Raw genomic sequence first — 19,364 nt, forward strand, 5'->3', positions numbered from 1 at the left:
GGCCGCGACGTGCCGCGCCGCTGCGTTCCTACCCGGCCGCACAGCGCCCTCTTCCGCCGCCGCCAGCGCACCTCCTGCGCCGAGCCCCGGCTCCCGCCGAGACTGCTCGGGCTCGGCTTCCCGATAGGCCGATCCGACGGCCTCAACGCCGCGCAGCAGGAGTTGGCGCCCGAAGCGCCGGGACCCCTTTGCCAGGACGGCCGGGCCCGGCGTCGGAGCGCGCCCCCTGGCGGCGGCTCGAAGCCCAGGCGCGGGGACGTCGCCTTGGGAATCTGAGAGCCCTTCCAAACCCAGTTAAAAAGAAGGATATAGTTTCTGGAAGATGGGGTTGGAAGCCAAAGCTGTAGTGAAGTTGTTACAGAAGGAAGTTGACTTGCACAATCTAGAAAAGGAGAAACAAGGAAAACGATGGGGTGCGTCCTCACGCGTTATCCCTTAGAGACCCATGTTAGAAATATACGCACTTTGCGGAGAGGGGTGAAATTCACCAGACTTGGCCTGTTAAAGGAAGTAGCTTTAAGAATGGCCGTGTCCCTGCACTCTGATTCCATGTTCAACCAGCCGCATTCTTTTTTCTTTTTCTGTGATTTTTTTTATTACAAAAGTTTATTTTTACATCATTTTATACATTTTTTTTCCCATCTCAATTGTAATCCCCGCGGGTTTCCCATTACCAAGTCACCCAACCAGCAGCATTCTTAAGTCCATTTCATACCAGATGTTGATGGCGAGCAGATGTTTTGGTGGGATCTGAGTATCAGGGTCACTGGAAGTGTCCTACTACAAATTTATAAATTGACTGTTTTATAAGCTAGTCTCTTGTGACTTTTGTTATTGAGGCGGATAGTTGTGTTTTTCAAAATGGCTGAAATAGTTAACTGCCATAGTACTTGTTCTACAATTTGACCTTGATGCTGATCCTGGAGAAGAGGGAGTGGCCATCCATGCCACTTGCCTTTAAATGGGCAAGTTGATGGGATCTGTCTGTAAGTAGTAGAAAGTAGGGTAAGTGACGTTGCATACTTTCTCAGGAGAGGTCAGCAAAGTTCATAGGACTTCTGCCTGGTTCTTTTGAAGTATTACCTCCTGAAGTTTTCAGAGGCAATATAAACGGTTCAACTGGCATGCATTGAACTAACTCGTGAGGAGGAAGAACTTGGACCAGGCCCTAAGAATAAAGATGCTCCAGAGGGATTACCATCTTTCATACCTTGTCTGCTCCAGTCTAGCTGAATGACATGATATGAGAGAGCTTAAATTAAAGCTTTTGGTTATTCCTGATACACAGAAATCATGAGAGTTAGTAAACTGCTCATTATTTCAGGCTAGTGGTTTGTTTTAAAGCAGTTATCAGGAGACCTCGAGGAAGTGCTGGGCATGTGAACCAAGGGAACAACATTGTCCCCTCTACCTCCTTAGAACCCAAAGGATTTTCCTTACTAACATCCTTTATTTCCTTTCTATTTAGTATTAACATAACATCCTATGGAAGAATATGCAATCTCATGCTTCAAAGATATGCAAACTAATGTGTTATTTATATAGCGTCTCACACTTGTTAAATGATTATTCCACAAATGGCCGCATGGTGAAATTGTTAATACATTTATACACTATTGGTGACATATTACTTGGAATGAGGATATTGATCAATTTTCACCTAATATTCACATCTTTTAGGGTAAGTTACAGGAAAAAAACTGCACAGAGATTTTTATTACAGTAGTTATTTATAAATTGGAAATCTAACATTTGGAGGATGATTGAATAAATATAGACCATATCCTGAGGGAATACTATAGTGATTAATTATCATAAATCCACATTAATACTGGGATAGACATAAAAAACTTGGTTAACAGAATACATACAGGTGATTGAAAAATCTAAAAAATTGATAAGTGCAAACTGGAAGATCAAATATTAAAAAAACCAAAATCTATCATTGTTTTAGGGTGGTATTATTAGGGATGTTTATCTTACTTTAAATTGTAGCATTGTTAATAATAAAAATGTTTTAAGAAAAAATAATCTTTTAAATGTAACAATACAGATTAGACACACAATAGATTGTACCAAAACAATAGGGGTGAGTGTGAAAATTCAAAAATCTCTACAAATGAATTCGTCTGATATCTGTTTAGTCTTTTCTAGTTCAGTAGGGTAGGGAAGTTAAAAGAGGAATTGTTGGGAATCCCGTGTAGCTCATGCTCTGCGTGTAGCTCATGCTCTGCATGCTACCCAGGCTTCACTAAGCAAAACTGCCCTCTACACGGCTACTAGAGGGCGCACACTGGCGCCCACTCTCACGCCACAAGCCTGTGAGCCAGAAAATCTAGGCTGCCCTGGCCACTGAGCTCCGGGCGGTGAAGCCCGCAAGTCCCGCCCGGAAAGCCTCATCCGCAGGCGGCGAGAGGCGTGTCCTGAGTCAGCGCTGGGGGAGCGCAGGTCTTCTCAGATAATGGTGTGCGAGGAACTGCCCAAAGACAAAAAAAGAGAATGGTGTCACTTTCTCTTTTCTAGTAAGGACGAGTCAGCTACAAGTTCCCGCTCTGCCCAGCAGAAATTTGATTTCACCCGCCGCCCACTGAGAAAACGCTTTTCCGTCAGCCCTCCTGCTCAAAACACTCGGACTACAATCCCCAGAAGGCGTAGCGGTGCGGTTGTGACTTGCGCAGTAGCGTTCGTTGTAAAGTGCTATGACAACAGGGCGAAGATGGCTTGGAGTTAGGCTGGAGTGGGGAGGTGTCCCTTCCGCCGCTGCTATCCCTTTTCTGCTACATTCCACTCACTGCCTCCTTCATCATTTCCTCCTTTTTGTGAGCAGTAGGACTTGCCGTCGTTCTCGATTGTTTGGCCCCTTCCAACGGATTGATGAGGTTTCCCCTGCTTATCTCCGGGGGTGACCGAGGAGCGATGCTGGGAACCTCCTTGCGGGGGTCGCTCCAACTCCGTGGAGCCGTTTGTGCTACCTGGTGAGGCTTTGTCGTTGCCTGGGGCTTGGAACAAATCGGAGCAGGAGAAGTGTGGGGTTGTGAAGCCAGGGGTTGGTTTTTTTCTGCACCCTTCCTTCTTGTCCTTGTTGCTTCAGCCCTGGGACCCTGGCAGGCGCTCTAAAAGGACATCTTTTGAAAGAGTTGGAAGAAAGAAAGGTGGGGCCGGACTCACCTGATCCAGCATCAGGTAAGAAAATAGGTGTGGAACTAAATAGCTGGTGCATGAATGCCCTTTCTGTGTTTTATTTTGTGGGCGAGATTGGTGCCATGTAAATGTTTGGGGGTCGAGAGCTGTCGATTTCATAGGAGGGGTGTTTGCATCAAAAACAAATCAAAACGAGACCAAACACAACTACCAGAATAATGTATGTACGATCCTGTGAACATTTTTAAGAAAGGGTGATAAGAATTTTTAAAGATTCCATCCAGAGATGTCACGTGGCGCTCAGTATCCTCCTGAGACTCCTCAACAGGTCCTGTGGGTAATCCAGCAGTTCTCAGCCAATGGCCTAACGAGGATGCGTATGCTAATACTCCCTAATTCCTTCTTGCAATAGGATTATTGCTTTCCCTTCTCTTTAGACTTTGCAGACCACAGCAGTTTAGATGGATTGAACTGATTTTATCACGCCATACCCTTTCCCCAATCAAGTCCTGCAATTGCTCCAATTTCCTAAAAATTGAGACTTTTCCTTTTATTATTTGCCACCTCAGATTAACTTAAAAATAAAACCATATCTCACACATGCACACATCTTACAAACATACATACAAACCTTGAAGATACTGGAGGGCAAATTGTGGGTCTTAACTAACCTCTGCCAGCATTGAGAGGAGGAGAGATTTCCTAATTTGTTAGACATACAGTAAGAGAATGATGGCTCATATTTTCTTTGACCTAAGCATTATTTAGAAGAATTAAAAAAGAAAATTTTAAATTACAAATAATTCCTAAGGTTATTGTTATTGAAGTTTTCATTTTGTGTAATTGTTTTAAAATTATAGCTGCATATTTATGTTTTTGGCTCAACTTCTTGGTGAAAATATTCATCGAAGGGAAAAGAACTTAATATCAGTAGTATACAGTGACTTCAAAAGTTTTATATCTTTGATGTATTTAACAAAGTCTTATCCTTCAGAATAAAGACTTTCAGATATTCAAACAATTTACTGAAACACATAGGCCTTCCCTGGTGGCGCAGCAAGGGGTTAAAGCACCGCACAAAGAAGCTGGCTGAAACCTGTTCAGCAAGAGTTCACTTCAGCAAGACTTCAATCCTCAGCAGGGGAGTGACACACATGGTAAGGCAGACCTCTCCTGTCTGGCCAGCTGCTCCGCTCAGCAGTGTATTTCAGTAAATCCACATGTTCTGTTTCCCATTCTGTCTCTGCTGAATCCTCTCACTCCCTGCACCTGCATGCATACAGAACCAGTTTTTGTTCCTATTTGATATAATTTTATAGTCTAATTAAGTTCTTAAAGATTTATTTATGTATGCATACAAGAACTGGGGTACAAACTGGCATTTGCAGTATTATCTTGTTCAGAACACTCTCCACCATACCATCACTGTTACTACTACTACTACTGATATTTATGTGACAGTGAGTGCTTCCTGTGGTTTGGACATTGGGCTAAGCAGTTACAAATGTTAGATTATTCTACACCTGAGAGGAGAAAGCATACATGGTACGAAAGGAAGAAAGATGTAAACATATATATAAAATAAAACAAACACACAAATGGTAGGTCATTTTATCCCCCCAATCCTCCAGAACAATTGGAAGACTGGAGGGTGAGGGATTCCTCTAAGATCACATTGTTGATATATGTGGTCAGAAAGGGAACCCACTCTGTTGGATTCCCTTTCCGATTCTTTTTTGCTTTTTGTGTCTTTTATTGAAATTTCCACACTGAAACTATGAACATCTTTAGGAGCTTAGCCTCTTAATTACATAATCTTCTTTAGATGTGCATATTCTGCTCATGGTATTTTGGAGTTATTGCAGAATGCAGATGTGTGTGTATGTTTAAAGACTTATTTTGTGTAGGCCAGAGGTGCAGGGGGTGTGAGAGGATTCACTAGAGACAAAGCGGGGAGAACATGTGGATCTACTGAAATACACTGCTGAGGGGAGCAGTGGGTGAGACAGGAGAGGTAGAGGTCTGCTGTACCATGTGGGTCAGCTCTCTGGCCAGGGACCCAACTGGTGCTGCAGATAGCGTCATAGTGCTGAAACTTAATCCCTTGTGCCACCGGGGAGGCCCAGCGTGGTGGTGTTGCACACTTTCCCAATTGATGTCTGACACAGTGACTTTCTGACTTTTTGTTTCAATGCTCTTACCATAAAAAAGTTTCCTTTTCTTGGTCTGTTTAGTGCCATGTTTTTCAGATCTCTGTGCAGAAATAGTTTTCTAAAAGTGGCCTAAGTTTGACTTGCTATGTCTTATTTATAATTCATGGTCTGAAGTAGATTTTTTGGTGTGAATTGAATTTTTACTATAAACAAATGCTTTCTTTTTAGAGTGAGCGAAAATGTCTTTATTTAAAGCCCGTGATTGGTGGTCTACTGTTTTGGGAGAAAAAGAAGAATTTGATCAAGGTTGTTTGTGTTTGGCTGATGTTGACAATACTGGAGATGGACTAGGTAAGCAACTTATGGCCATCGATCTTGGAGCAATGCTTTACAGAAGTGAAATAAAACGGTATCTTTACAAATGTGGACTGCATAGAACTTAAGTGAACTGTAATAATTATGCCCTAATTTTAAAAAATAATATAATTGTTTTTACATCATTTTGTGTATTTTTTCATCTCAGTTGTATTATGGCCTAATTTTGAAGGTACTTTTTCTTATAAGTCAAATATAGGTAATGGGCTAATAAATCCGTTTCTTTTATTTTCTTGTTTGTGTTTTGCTGCCTTGTATTGACCCTGTGATAGTATTTGCTAATATTCAGGAAAAAAAAAGGTGTCACTTGATTTGTTGCAAAATTAGGTTTCTTGGAAGGAGGATAGAGCAAAATATTTAGAATTTTGAAACTTTTTTAAAGAAATAATTACAAGATTTATATTCTTTTAAAATGAAATCTGAAGCCATTCATACCAGAAAAAATATGAATTATTTATTCCTATTCATTGATAGAAAACAATTGTTAAATGAGATAGTGCTTTCATTTTCATTTTATGATATAGAAACATTATATCTAATTTTTATATTACTTGTTCCTCTTTGCATCTCCAAGTCTTTAAAATAGATCTTGAGAACATTTTAGTTATTTGAAATTTATATTTGATTTTAGTGATATATAGCCATGTTCCCTTACATTTTTCTTTTTTCTATTTCTCTTGCTTATTTTGAAAACACTAGAATCTGGGGACCAAGTGAAAGACAATGACATTGGCAAAGAAGAGTGGGAGGCACTATGCTGTACTCTTCACCTTCTAAATTATTTCTAACAAAAATCTCGGTCCTCTTCTTCACCAACAGGAGATAGGAAGGCCTTCTATTCCAAGGGTGTCCTTGAGCTGCTCCTGAATGTTTATCCACCTTGCTTCCTCCCAGTTTTTTGTTAAAAGTTATGTTTTCCCTATTATTTGGCAACATACTATGCTCATACCAGACTCATCCTGGAAATACCAACTAGGCAAAGATTTCAAACCCACTTCTGTCCACACTAGCTAAATCTCAGCCTGGTTGGAAACTATGTACTGACTAAAAAGTAGCACACAGTTCACTCTTCATGTTCACAGAGCTCCTCACTGGGGTGCATCATAATGTCACAAAGGTTGTTATTATATATGAAGATTTTCTGTCCCAACTATAGAAGATGCTAGAGATCTTATTCTATGTGGTAGGTGGATTGGAGAGGTGTTAGGCATTTTTGATAAACTCCACAATGAATGGTGGCAAATTAAAGTTTAAAAATTATTGCTGTTGATATTATGAAATAGTAGGCTAATGAGAACAGTTTGAAACATGCCATACTGAGGCAGAAATGTCTGGTAGAAAGAGTTGTGGCAGATGTGCTGGTTGCATTTGAAGCCCTGAGAATGTGTGAACATGCACAGGGAATTACAGTGCCTTCAAAAAGAGGGAAGGAACTCAGGATAATAACTTGGAGGCGGTGAGCATTAAAGGAGGCAGACTATGGAAGAGTAGTTAGTGGATTCTAAGAAGGGCAGGCAGAGTCAGGAGGACCAGTTGGGCTACTGCTTGAGAGGCAAGTTTTGGTGACATGAGGACAGAAATGTTTCCATGTCATTTAGCAGCAAATGGTTCATTATTGTTCTTGGTGAGGGTGGCTGAGTGTGGGCATAATGATAACAAAATGTAGATTTGCAATGACTTTGAAGGGGTGGGCAGGTGGGAAGAATGGCTGTCTATGACCTTTAAAGAAACTTAGCTGTAAGGGAAAGAAATGAGGAGCATGACTGAGCACGATGTAGGATAAAGAGAAGTAGGCAAAACTCAGTGTGTAACACAGAGGATATAGTTGATAGAGCAAGTTCCAAAACATAGTGAGAGATCAGCTGCTCAGATGGAATGAGATGGAATTAAAGAGGTGTGAGAACTTGTTTCACACAAAGGCAAGATGGTTAGAATGGAGATGGAGAAAAGTTGGAGGTCAGATAGAAGTTGAAACAGTAATGTCACTTGCCACCTATTTTGAGGTAATCAGAGAGTAAAAGGATGGTGGGGCATCTTGAAAAAAAAAAATTTTTTTTTTAAAAAGATTTGTTTATTTGTGCACCTAAGAACTGGGATACAAGCCAGAGGTGCAGGGGGTTAGAGGATTCACCGGAGACAGAGTGAGGAACAGAATAGGCAGTTGTACTGAAATACACTGCTGAGGGGAGCAGAGGGTCAGACAGGAGAGGTCTGTTGCACCATGTGGGTCACTTCCTTGGCTGGGCATTAAACTGGTGCTGCAGTGGGCTGTGCATAGCTTCATAGTGCTGTGCTTTAACCTGCTGCACCACCAGGAAGGGCCCTTGTATTTGTTTTAGATGAAGCAGATTCCATATATATAAGCAGGATTCCTTGGTAATCTCAAGATCCTTGTTGAAATTGGATACCATACATTTATTTAGGATTCCTGATTTTGTTAACTCAAGATAGACTTTTTAAAAGATAGTACTACTTACGTTAAAAAGTAGTGCAATTCGGCCCTTCCTGGTGGCGCAGCGGGTTAAAGCACAGCACTAAGAGGCTTAAGCCACTTCCGCATAGTTCGATTCCCAGTTTGATTCCCGCTTGCCCCAGAGGTGACCACATGGCGTGGCCGACCTCTCCTGACCTTCCCTCTGCTCCCCTCAACAGTGTACTTAGTGGATCTGCCTGTTCTGCTTCCCACACTGTCTCTGGTGAATCTTCTCACCGCCCCTGCACCGCAGGCCTGTATCCCAGTTCTGTATGCACAAATAAATCTTAAAAAAAAAAAAAAAAAGTAGAGCAATTCAGTTCAATTTTTTTTTTAAATTGGAAACTGTTCCCTTCATTCCCTATGTCCCCGTATCACTGCCCCTTCACCTTTCCCCCTTAGAAGTTTTGTTTATAAACTTCCAAAAAGGTCTTAATATGATAAACACATTATGGTATACTTTTATAACTGTATACCACTCAGCAGTAAGAAAATAAATGAACTTCTGGGGAGTGGGAAGGGGAAGATCTAATGAGTTGCCTATTAATTTTATTTCTGGGAATCTCATATTAATCGTAGCTTGAAATCTGTCAGAGACTATTACCTGACATTAGGTTACTATAATCGGCCTGTTTTCTATTTTATAATCATATAGTATACACATTTTGATAATAAGAATTAAAAATTGTTGTCATGTGGACTTGACCCTGAGAAATAACAACAAATTTAATGAAAGTGTTTATTTACAGAGAAATTGGAGAAAGAAGAGTGAGAGAGTGAGGGAGTTGTGACCGCACCTTGAGAACAAATTTCCAAGTATTCCTTTAGGATTTGGTGCCCCCACCTCTATCTCTATCTCACTTCGCAACCCCAGGTGATAGGAAACAACAGATACAAATAAAAAAGAAATTGGAATGAGAGTGGCATAGTTCCCCTCCCAAAAGAAGGAAAAGTTGAGCTGACCAATCCTTTTTTCTTTTTTTTTTAAACTTTGTTTTAGAGAGGACAGTCATTTATTTATATACTTCTTTTAAAAAAAATTTGTTTATTTATGCATACAGAACTGGGGTACAAGCCAGAGGTGCAGGGGCAGTAAGAGGCTTTACCAGGGACAGAGTGAGAAGCAGAACAGGCAGATCACCAAGGTACATTGATGAAGGGAGCAGTGGGTGGGTCAGGAGAGGTCTGCTGTGCCATGTGGATCACCTCCGGGACGGGAATTGAACTTGCACTGAAGTGGCTGTGGCTAGTTTGTAGTGCTGCATCCTAACCCATTGTGCCACCAGGGAGGGCCCCAATCCAACCCTTTTTTTCCCCTTTTTTTCAGATTTATTTATTTATGCATACAGAACTAGGGTACAGGCCAGCGGTGGTGAGGGGATTCACTAGAAGGTAGCAGAAGTCTGCTGCACCATGTGGATCACCTTCCTGGCCTGGGATTGAACTCGTGCTGAAGCAGTAGTCTCTAGCTTCATAGTGCTGTGTTTTAACCCATTGTGCCACCAGGGAGGGCCTATACTGGACCATCTTTAAGGTGACTAAGAATTGGCAGGCTCCAGAGACTTTGTGGACCTGCCTGCCGCAACCACTGTTTCATTTAAGACTGATCCCTTATGACCTACATTTAATCAGGATTGAAATTTCCACCTCTCTCCTAGAATAATTCTGAGGACTTAATGAGGCAGTACATATAAGCTACTTGCACTGTTGCTGTTGCTTGGCACATAATAATCTCTCAGTAAATAAATAGATAGAATTCTTTTTTTTTGTTTGTTTTTTTAGTAGATGGGAAAAGGTTAATATACCTATCAGTTGATTTTAAAACCGATAACCAATATATTAGTTTTTCTAGCATTGCCATAACAAAGAACCACAAATTGTGACTTAAAACAACAGAAATTTATTCTCTCACAGTTCTGGTGACTATCAGTTCAAAATGGAGGGGTTGGCAAGACAACCTGAAGCCTCTGGGATCCTTCTTTGCCACTTTTTTTTTTAAGGTTTATTTATTTGTGTATACAGAACTGAGGTGCAAGCCAGAGGTACAGGGTGATGAGAGGATTTACCAGAGACAGAGTGGGGAGCAGGACAGGCAGATCAACCAAGTACACTACTGGGGGAAACAGTGGGCGAGACAGGAGCTGACCCACACTGCTCCATGTGGGTCAGCTCCCAGGCCGGGGATCAAACTCGCACTGAAGTGGCTGCGCTAGCTTGCAGTGCTGCATCCTAACCCATTGCACCACCAGGGAGGACTCTTCTTTGCTACTTTTAACTGTTGGTGGTAGCTGGTATTCTTCTGTCTGTATACTTATCTCTGCCTCTGCTTTCACACATTCACTTCCCCATGTTTCTGTGTCTTCACATGGCATTCTCCTCCACTGTCTTTGTTTTTTCTTCTAAGGATACTATTCTGTCCTATTTCACACCAACTTGAGTGTGATCTCATGTTAACTTGCTTATATCTGCAAAGCCTGTTTGTAAACACAGTCACAAGTATGGAGGTTAGTACTTCAACATGATGTTTTAGGGGTCATTGTTCAACCAAAACATCTCTCCTACCATTTCTTCCTCTTGCACCTAAGACTTGACTTGTTAATCAGAACACTCTGTAGTGAAGCCTAAGAGTCCTTTTTTTTTTTTTTTTTTAAAGATTTATTTATTTGTACATACAGAACTGGGGTACAGGCCAGAGGCTCAGGGGCGGCAAGAGGCTTCACCAGAGACAGAGTTGGGAGCAGAACAGGCAGACCGACGAAGTACACTGCTGAGGGGAGCAGCGGGCGGGTCAGGAGAGGTCCGCCACGCCATGTGGTCACCTCCCGGGCAGGCGGGAATCGAACTCATGTAGAAGTGGTCTTAGCTTCTTAATGCTGTGCTTTAACCCACTGCGCCACCAGGGAGGGCCTAAGAGTCCTTTTTAATACAGTGTTTTTGACCACCAGAAACAGCTGTAAAATTGATACTCTATGATGATATCAGTTTAGGACCTTATATTAGTGCTTTGAAAAAAGGGCTTGCTTTGACTGAGTTAAATGTAACTGCTGATACCAAATCAAAACAGGAAAAATGTAATACTTTTATATTACAAAAAAACGGTAATGCTTTTGTAGATAGGTGCTATAAAACTATTAGTTATTTCAGTAGTTGACTTTAACTACATCTTCTGAGGTGGAATGATCTTTGTATATAAAGCAAGACAGGATTCTTTTAATTTTTAGCTTTCTCTTTTAAACACTAGAAAGTTGATTTACAAAGAAATTTTCTTACTAATGTTTGTCTCTTCCTATATCTTTTTTAAACAATCTCTCTACAGATAAGATAATCGTGGGTAGCTTTTCAGGATACCTAAGAATCTTTAACCCCCACCCTGAAAAGACAGGAGATAGAGCTCAAGCTGAAGATTTGCTTTTAGAAGTGCATCTGCGAGATCCAATACTGCAAGTGGAAGTAGGAAAATTTGTTTCGTAAGTGCCGTTCACTAATTCTGATATCTTTTCTTATTTGGAATATGTTAGTCCCTTATTGTGTGACTTTTATTCTTCAAGGAAAAACAGATTATCCATGAACTGAATGTATTTTCTAGATATTGTCATATACGTGCATTTAAGATAGAATAACATACAACTTTTTTTTTTTTTTTTTTTGCATACAGTGCTGGGGTATAGGCCAGAGGTGAGGGGTGGTGAGAGGATTCACTAGAGACAGAGTGGGGAGCAGAACAGGCAGACTGACTGGAATACACTTCTGAAGGGAGCAGTAGGTGGGTCAGGAGAGGTCTTCCTCGTCATGTGGGTCACCTCCGGGGCGGGGATCGAACTTGTGCTGAAGTGGCTTTAGCTTCGTTAGTGCTGTGCTTTAACCTGCTGCGCCACCAGGGAAGGCTCTGAATAACATACAACTTTTTAAAGTAGCAACAGTCCTAAGATGCTTGAGATTTCTTATTACAGAAGCATAAGGTAAAAGAGATACTCTTTTGAAAATAACCAAATAAATAGAATGTATTACCTTACTTAAAGCCTAATCCGACCAGTTATATTGGTATATGTTTAAATAATTAGACCAATTAGAGGATAACCATTGCTTTTTGATGTATAACCTTAAAGTTTTCAAACAAATTACTTAATTTGGGAAAGACAGGAACTTAACTTTTTAAAAGGAACCAGCTCAGCCCACAAAGTAAGTCTTTCCCTTAACAAGCATTTGTTTCCAAAGTATTGTATGTTTAAATTTAATTTAGGCTAGAAAACTTTATTGCCTTGCATGTTGTATAGTGTAGAAAACTGTATTGGCTTCCATTTTGTATAGTTTTGTATAGTGCATTTTTATTTACTGGTGATATTGCAGATTTTCATTTTCATACATACATTTTGTTTAAATTAAACTTATATTTCTTAATCATTAAAATTTACCTGTGAAAAATTACCACGTAGGCAGGAGTAATCTTATTTTCATCTACTTCTTCTCTTTGAGCCGTCTTTTGTCTTCTTCAGTCTGACAGTGCCCTGAACTCTGGATTTTGGCCCAGTCCATTTTCTCATCATAATTTTTTGACTCCAGGTGTCCTTTATACAGGGCTAGAACTTCTGTTAAAACAAACAAACAAATGAACGAATGAACGAACCAACCCAAACATCTTTCCTGAGCATTGATCTTTACTGGTGCTATGTTTCATTCTGTTGGAAAGCTGCTTCATGGATGCTAAAAGCCAGAGTCAGAGTTGGGGCTTTTGTGCACTGTGGCTGCCTTGGCTGGTAAAACTCAATTCCTCCTGAAAATTGATGACAATTAGCTGCTCACTTTGTAGCTAGCACATATTAGACATGATGGATTTAGAAAGTAAGGAGAGAAATGAATTCTCCTAAAAACGTTTTTACCTTTTCATTTTTTAAAAATGCGAAATACGGGCTCTCCCTGGTGGCACAATGGGTTAAAGCTCCACATTATGAAGCTCTCCAAAGCCACTGCAGCATGAGTTCGATCCCCAGCTGACCCACATGATGTGGCAGACCTCTTCTGATCAGTCTGCTGCACCCTTCAGCAGTGTACTTTGTCAGTCTGCCTGTTCTGCTCCCCACTCTGGTGAATCCTCTCACCCACCACTCCTCTGGCCTGTACCCCAGTTCTGTATGAATAAATAAAAAAATCTTTAAAAAAAAGTGACATACTGTCATAGTCATCTTAGTTATCTTATACAGTAGTCCTAAGTGACTTTCATCAATGAGATCACTTGTTGGAAGGGAAGAGGTTAACATTAATGAGTTAATGTTACTAACTAACAGTTAAAATACAGGTGTTAATCAGTAGTATAAGATCTTATATGATGTGTTTTGTATTTAGAAATCAGGAAATTAAATAGAGCTGAAAGCTTAAGATCAGACAGCCAGGATTCAAACCCAGGTCTGCCTAACTTTATAATTTACAATCTTTTAGTGATCATTTTTTCCCCCCATACTTGAAAAAATTGTTTTGCTTGTTCAGGATACACATAAAATTGTTTTTGCAGGTATTACTGATTCTGTGTGAGCAATGTATACTTGCTTTTTTGGGTAGTAGAGTGAGTGGTGAATATATACTGATTGTAACAGTTTTTCAGGTGTTGTATAATTCTTTGTGAAGGACAAGCTAATATTCTGAAAGATGAAATGATCACTCAGAGTTGAGGTGCAGAAGTTAAGATTGCAAACCAAGTCTCCAGACTTAAATTATGACCTAGTTTAGGCAGAGTTGTACACTGGAGACCTGCTTGAAGATGTGCTTTAAATGTAAAAGTTGCCAACATTTAAGAACCAGAGATTTCACATAAAGTCCCTGCTTTCTGGTTTCTCTTGAAAAAGTGTGGCTCTCTGGCCATAAGCCCAGAACTGAGTCGTAGCTGTCTCCTTCGGTCTAGCCCCAGTCTCGCTGATTTACAGCCATGTATATACCCTTTACTCAATTATACCCTCTCACTTGACCTTTGAAGACTTTGAATTTAACATTTCTGGACTGTGCCATGTTTCTGGAAACCACATGACAGGAACTAAAAGTGTAGTCGTGACAATGGCAGTTTATTTCCATTTGAGATTTCGTTCAGGCTGAAGTATTTTTAATACCTTTAATAAAGTTTCAAACTGAAATTGATACATTCCATTTACTAATGATGATGAACATTTTATACTTGGTATTTTACAAGGTGTTTCACTTGCTTTTCATTTATTTTTCATTTTTTCTTTATTATTTGATTTTTATTTCATTCAATTGAAACCTCTTATTTCCCAGAAGGGGGAACAAGCTCAGAGATATTATGTGACTTGCCAAGGTCAAGGGTTACTTCGTCAGAAAGCCAGGACCACATCTTGGCTTTCTTTATTGTTGGAGAGCAGTCCCAATGGAGCCTCTCTTATGACTTTTTCTGGGAGGTTTTCTTGGCTTCATGTTGAAGGAAGCTCCTTGAGGCAAAGTTCTTGTACCCCTGGGATTGTCAAACTGACTATTTGTGGCTATATTTATTTTTCAGTTTAGAAAGTTATATAGTGAATTGTTTAGTTTATTCATGGTAGACTGCAGTCATAACTTTTTAAAAAATTATTTTCAAATTTTTGGTTACATCTGAAACTGATTGATACTTAGACTTTTAAAACTTTCTCTATTTTGCAGAGGTACTGAAATGCTTCATTTGGCTGTGTTGCACTCTAGAAAACTTTGTGTCTACTCTGTCTCAGGTAAGAAATAACTTTTTCTAATGTAGAATTTGTATTAGAAACTGGCTTCTTCATCTTATATAAGAATAGCTACTAATAAATACGAACGTGTTTGATGTTGACATGTTGGGAATACAAAAAGCTTGGTTGCAAGTTTTCTTATCTTGGTTAACATCTTCCTGTTGTTCACTGATTCACTCACATACTTCGGTTGTTAGGTTTTCTTGGGTCTGCCATTTCACGCTAACAGATTTCTGGTGGACTGCTTCTTCTGATCTCCTTCCTCCCAGGAATTGTGTCCAGGATTATTTATGACTACTAGAGGTCAGTTCTGGATTCTGAGGACACTTCTGTCTTAAGAAATGTTCAATAGCAAGAACAGAATTCATTAGATCCTGAGTCATAGTGGTTTAAAGTACATTTTCTTTGGTGAACCTCAAGTGTTTTCTCTTCACAGTTTAAGTTTCTTGGCTTTTGGTTATCTTCACTCAGCCAGATCGCAAGCTTCATCAGGCTTCCATTCTCTGACACGGTTCTGTGGGTACAAGTATGCTGTTAATTGTGGTTTGGTTTCAGCATTTTTGTTCTTATTTAAGATAAAAGGTGATTTAAAAATTTTTGTTTCAGTTATTTATGTTTTCGTTCAAGTTGAGAGATTTACTTTTATGGATATCATATTGGAGAAATTTTTTATGGGTATAATAAAACTAAGTACTGTGGGTTGTCTCTTATATACAAGATTATCTCCTTTGGGGTTTGTTGTAAATACTAGCTTCTACAAGTTGGATTTCTCACACTCATTACCTTGACTTAGACTTTCTATACATCTTGTTTTCAATTTGAGTAATGATTTGTATTAACTACCACAGGCTAGATAATGTTAGTTAGTCTCTTTTGGGGGTGAGGGTTCTATTAGGTTTGTAGGGCAGATTTGGTAACTTGACATATGGGATATGGTAAACATACTGCAATGAATGAGTGAATACATTTCTGGGTAGTGCTGAGCCAATTATTACTATCAATCATGCATTGTTTTCTTCCTCTGTTATTCCTATTGTCTTTTCCACCTATTTACATCAGAGGCTCATTGTTAAGACACTTTAATGGTGAAAGATGTTCCTCTAATGATAGGGCAAATATTTAATCTTCCATGGAGAGGGCATGATTAGGCTACCTTCCTGCACGCATCTAGTTGTTCTGCTTCCTAATATAAGCTGTTACTTGCAAGTGATTATTTTTATGAACTGGGTTGCATAGACCATGGAGGAGGAACTTGCCCAATGTTACTGTTGAATGCTTCCTGGAGAACTGGTTCTTTCGGGAGCCTTTATGGGGGCTCTAAATGGGCAGAAGAGGGCGGTGTCTTCAAAACTATAGATATTAAGTTAGAATTTTGGCCTTTTCTCATCCTGTTTGAACAATAGCTCAGGCAGCAGAAACCTCTAGAATTCTGCTGGGGCCTTGGGATAAAAAAAAAACTGACTAGCATAAAATGGCATGATTGGTCACAACTTGTTTGTAGGACATTGGTATTCTCCTTCAAGTTAGTGTTGAAAAAGAGTTATTTGTCATGGAATGGTGATTTTATCGGTTTTATTTTTTTGTATTCATTTAAAAGCTTTTATTCTCAGGGGATGAGAAGTTGCCCAAACTACATTCCCTTTTACCCCACCCCACTTCCCAGTTCTGTCTCTCATTTCTTCAGTTCGTGTGATATTTGAAGGCTGACAATTTGTGTATTTTTCCTGGCTTGGCTTAAATTGAGAAGCATGGAAAGTTAATGTTTTTGTTCTCTTGAATATATTTCTTGAGGTTCCAGACTGAACTTTTACCTAGCTTTTACTGTAACAGGGAAAGCGTAAACATTTTTTGGTTTTAAGTGAAACCACTAGTGTCAGCAGATGAAAGTGTTAGCTGAACTTGACATTTTTACCCTCAATTGCCCTCTCCCTAAATATTTTTTTTTTATATGTGTGCTTCTAGAAAGATTTGAGGTGACTTTTTAAAAGCAATCTCCCGCACTGTGAAATCTGTTGTTAGCATTCAGGGACATAGATCTAAGTAGATGTGATTATCTTCCAAAAAAACTTTCCATTTTTCCTTTTTAACCTTCCACCTTCTGAATGAGGAAGAGAAGCCCAGGCTGAGGTGGAAATGACATATCCTCAATGCTGCTTTCTCTTAAGAAATTGTCATTGACTTAGAAGGTTTCCTGAAAGTTCTTAAATGATGGGCACACATGCCAGAATATATAGCGCTAGCTATAAAGACTCATTGTAGTTCGAATACCATGTTCTTTACCAGTTATGTGATTAGGGGAGAAATTTCTTAATATTTTTTGAAGTTAAGGTACCACAGTTTTAACATGGAAATCAAAATATGTCTATTTTTACAACCTTTGTGATTATTGGCAAATTCTTATGGACCAAAAAATGTTCTCTGATAAATACAGATACACATAGAGACATATATATTGTTTTCTTGATCTAATACTACTTAGTATGGGGAACATTTCATTTACTTTATAATATAGTATTTCAGATTTTTCTTTAATTTTTGTGTGTTTGAATGAATGATAAAGATACCTCTTAATGGAAAGACTTGCTTTCTGAATCTGCTTTCTTTTGAACGCCCTTTTAAATCATAATGCTCTTCCTTGCTCACCAGGCTAGAACTCCAGCTGTAAATATTCTTGAAAGTCTGACATCAGAGTGTAAAATGTGGATAAAGAATCTTCTCTTGGCTCTCCCTGGTGGCACAATGGGTAAGAGCGTAGCACTGCAAGCTGGCCACAGCAGCTTCAGTGTGAGTTCAATCCCCGGCCCTGGAGGTGATTCACATGGCGTGACAGACCTCTCCTGACCTGCCCGCTGCTCCCCTCAGCAGTGTACTTCATTGATCTGCCTGTTCTGCTCCCTACTCTATCTCTGGTGAATCTTCTCACCACGCCTGTACGTCTGGCCTATACCCCAGTTCTGTATGCATTGAAAAAAAGAAAAAAGAATCTCTCATTTGGAAAAACCTCAAAAATGGTTACAGGAAATATGATCTATGAAATGCAGATAAACCTTTTTTGGTTCATTTATTTTGCAGGAGAGTCTTTTCGGCAGAGTCAAGTGAAATATATTATGCTACTTATTTTGTGAGGGAAGCTTCAAATTTTCCCTTTATTAAATTAGAATATAACGTATGAGGGCTTAAGTTAGGACAGACAATTGAATTACTTGAAAATTTAGGAAACTTTTTCTTAGATATTTTTTATCATTTATTTGCTCTGTTAGTATTTACAAGTGCAAGGAGCTTGACTTAATTTACTTCAGAATGAAATTGCAGGGTTATACCATTATTTAAATAACTATGCATTACTGAGACATAATGAAAATAGGTAATCAATTGTCATGAAGGTAGTCTTTCATCTAATAGTATAATCCAGTTGAGACTTCAACTATTGTAGCTTTGCTGGTATTCTGTATGTATCATCATTATGCTAATTGTTCATCATACATAATATTTAATGCTTTGTCATTTAATATTTCTCTGAAATTGAATTACTTAGAATTGGGGTAGAGAATGAGAAAACATTAACCATTTTAAAAAAAGATTTATTTATTTATGCATACAAGAACTAGAGTACAGGCCAGAGGTGCAAGGTGTGTGTGTGTATGTGTGTGTGTGTGTGTGTGTGTGTGTGTGTGAGATTTTGCCATAGGCAGAGTGGGGAACAGAGCAGGCAGATATACTGAAATACACTGTTGAGGGGAGCAGCAGGTGGGTCAGGAGAGGTCTGCTGTGCCATGTGGATCCCCTTCCTGACCAGGGATCTAACTCGTGCTGCAGTGGCGGAGGAGAACTTCATAATGAGGTGCTTTAACCAGTTGTGCCACGAGGCGAGGCCCCCAAATTAACATTTTTAAATATTAAAAACAAATGCAAAAAAGACTCATTATTTTCTTCTCCTTAGGAACCTTGGGTAATGTGGAACATGGGAACCAGTATCAGATCAAATTGATGTATGAGCATAACCTTCAGAGAACAGCCTGCAATATGACTTATGGATCGTTTGGTGGTGTAAAAGGTAATTTACGTTTAATTGTGAGTACCACTACCAGGTGGCAACTGCCTGGCCATGTAAAATAGAGAATTTTCTGGTATGACGCGCAGAGTTAAACACATCTAAGATCTTCGTGTTCAGTACATGGGCAAAATAACAAAAATAGTAAACTTTAAACCGTAAATGTGTTTTCTATTTCTACAATAGCCTTTTCTTCAAATTTTATCTTTATATAAGAGCTGACTCACATTGAACTTTTGAGTGGTAGAAATAGGTGTCTGCCTCTCTTGGTTAAAGAAACAGTGTATCTCCTTGACAAGGCTCCCTGTGCTGCCTGCTATAGGGAGGATGAGGCTGCAGGTCTCTGTCCACCTCCCCTTGCCTCCAGGACCACTGCTTACAGCGGTGCAGTTTGGGTCCACTCTAGGGCATCTGAGTCAGGGGCAGGTGGACTCAGCAATGCAGACGTGATCTTGCTCATCAAATCG

The 19,364-nt window shown here is 39.6% G+C and overlaps 2 protein-coding genes across 2 annotated transcripts in view; one reads left to right on the top strand and one right to left on the bottom strand.

Moving 5' to 3' along the window:
- LOC101630497 overlaps positions 1–942 on the bottom strand; it is a 24,524-nt gene extending 23,582 nt beyond the window's left edge. The window contains exons 1-2 of the mRNA XM_012720756.1: positions 891–942; positions 33–281 (exon numbers count right to left, since the gene is read on the bottom strand). Coding sequence (XP_012576210.1) covers positions 33–281; positions 891–942 — 301 coding nt within the window. The remainder of the gene's footprint in view (positions 1–32; positions 282–890) is intronic.
- A 1,734-nt stretch (positions 943–2,676) lies between these two features.
- The window catches only part of BBS9 (Bardet-Biedl syndrome 9), a 332,179-nt gene continuing 315,491 nt past the window's right edge, over positions 2,677–19,364 (top strand). Inside the window, exons 1-5 of the mRNA XM_004677146.2 lie at positions 2,677–3,183; positions 5,523–5,645; positions 11,459–11,609; positions 14,782–14,846; positions 18,787–18,900. Of these exons, the coding sequence (XP_004677203.1) occupies positions 5,534–5,645; positions 11,459–11,609; positions 14,782–14,846; positions 18,787–18,900 (442 nt within the window). The 5' untranslated portion in view covers positions 2,677–3,183; positions 5,523–5,533. The remainder of the gene's footprint in view (positions 3,184–5,522; positions 5,646–11,458; positions 11,610–14,781; positions 14,847–18,786; positions 18,901–19,364) is intronic.

The sequence above is a fragment of the Condylura cristata genome, unplaced genomic scaffold (genome assembly GCF_000260355.1).
Source record: "Condylura cristata isolate star-nosed mole 26May11 unplaced genomic scaffold, ConCri1.0 scaffold00005, whole genome shotgun sequence".
Classification (NCBI taxonomy): domain Eukaryota; kingdom Metazoa; phylum Chordata; class Mammalia; order Eulipotyphla; family Talpidae; genus Condylura; species Condylura cristata.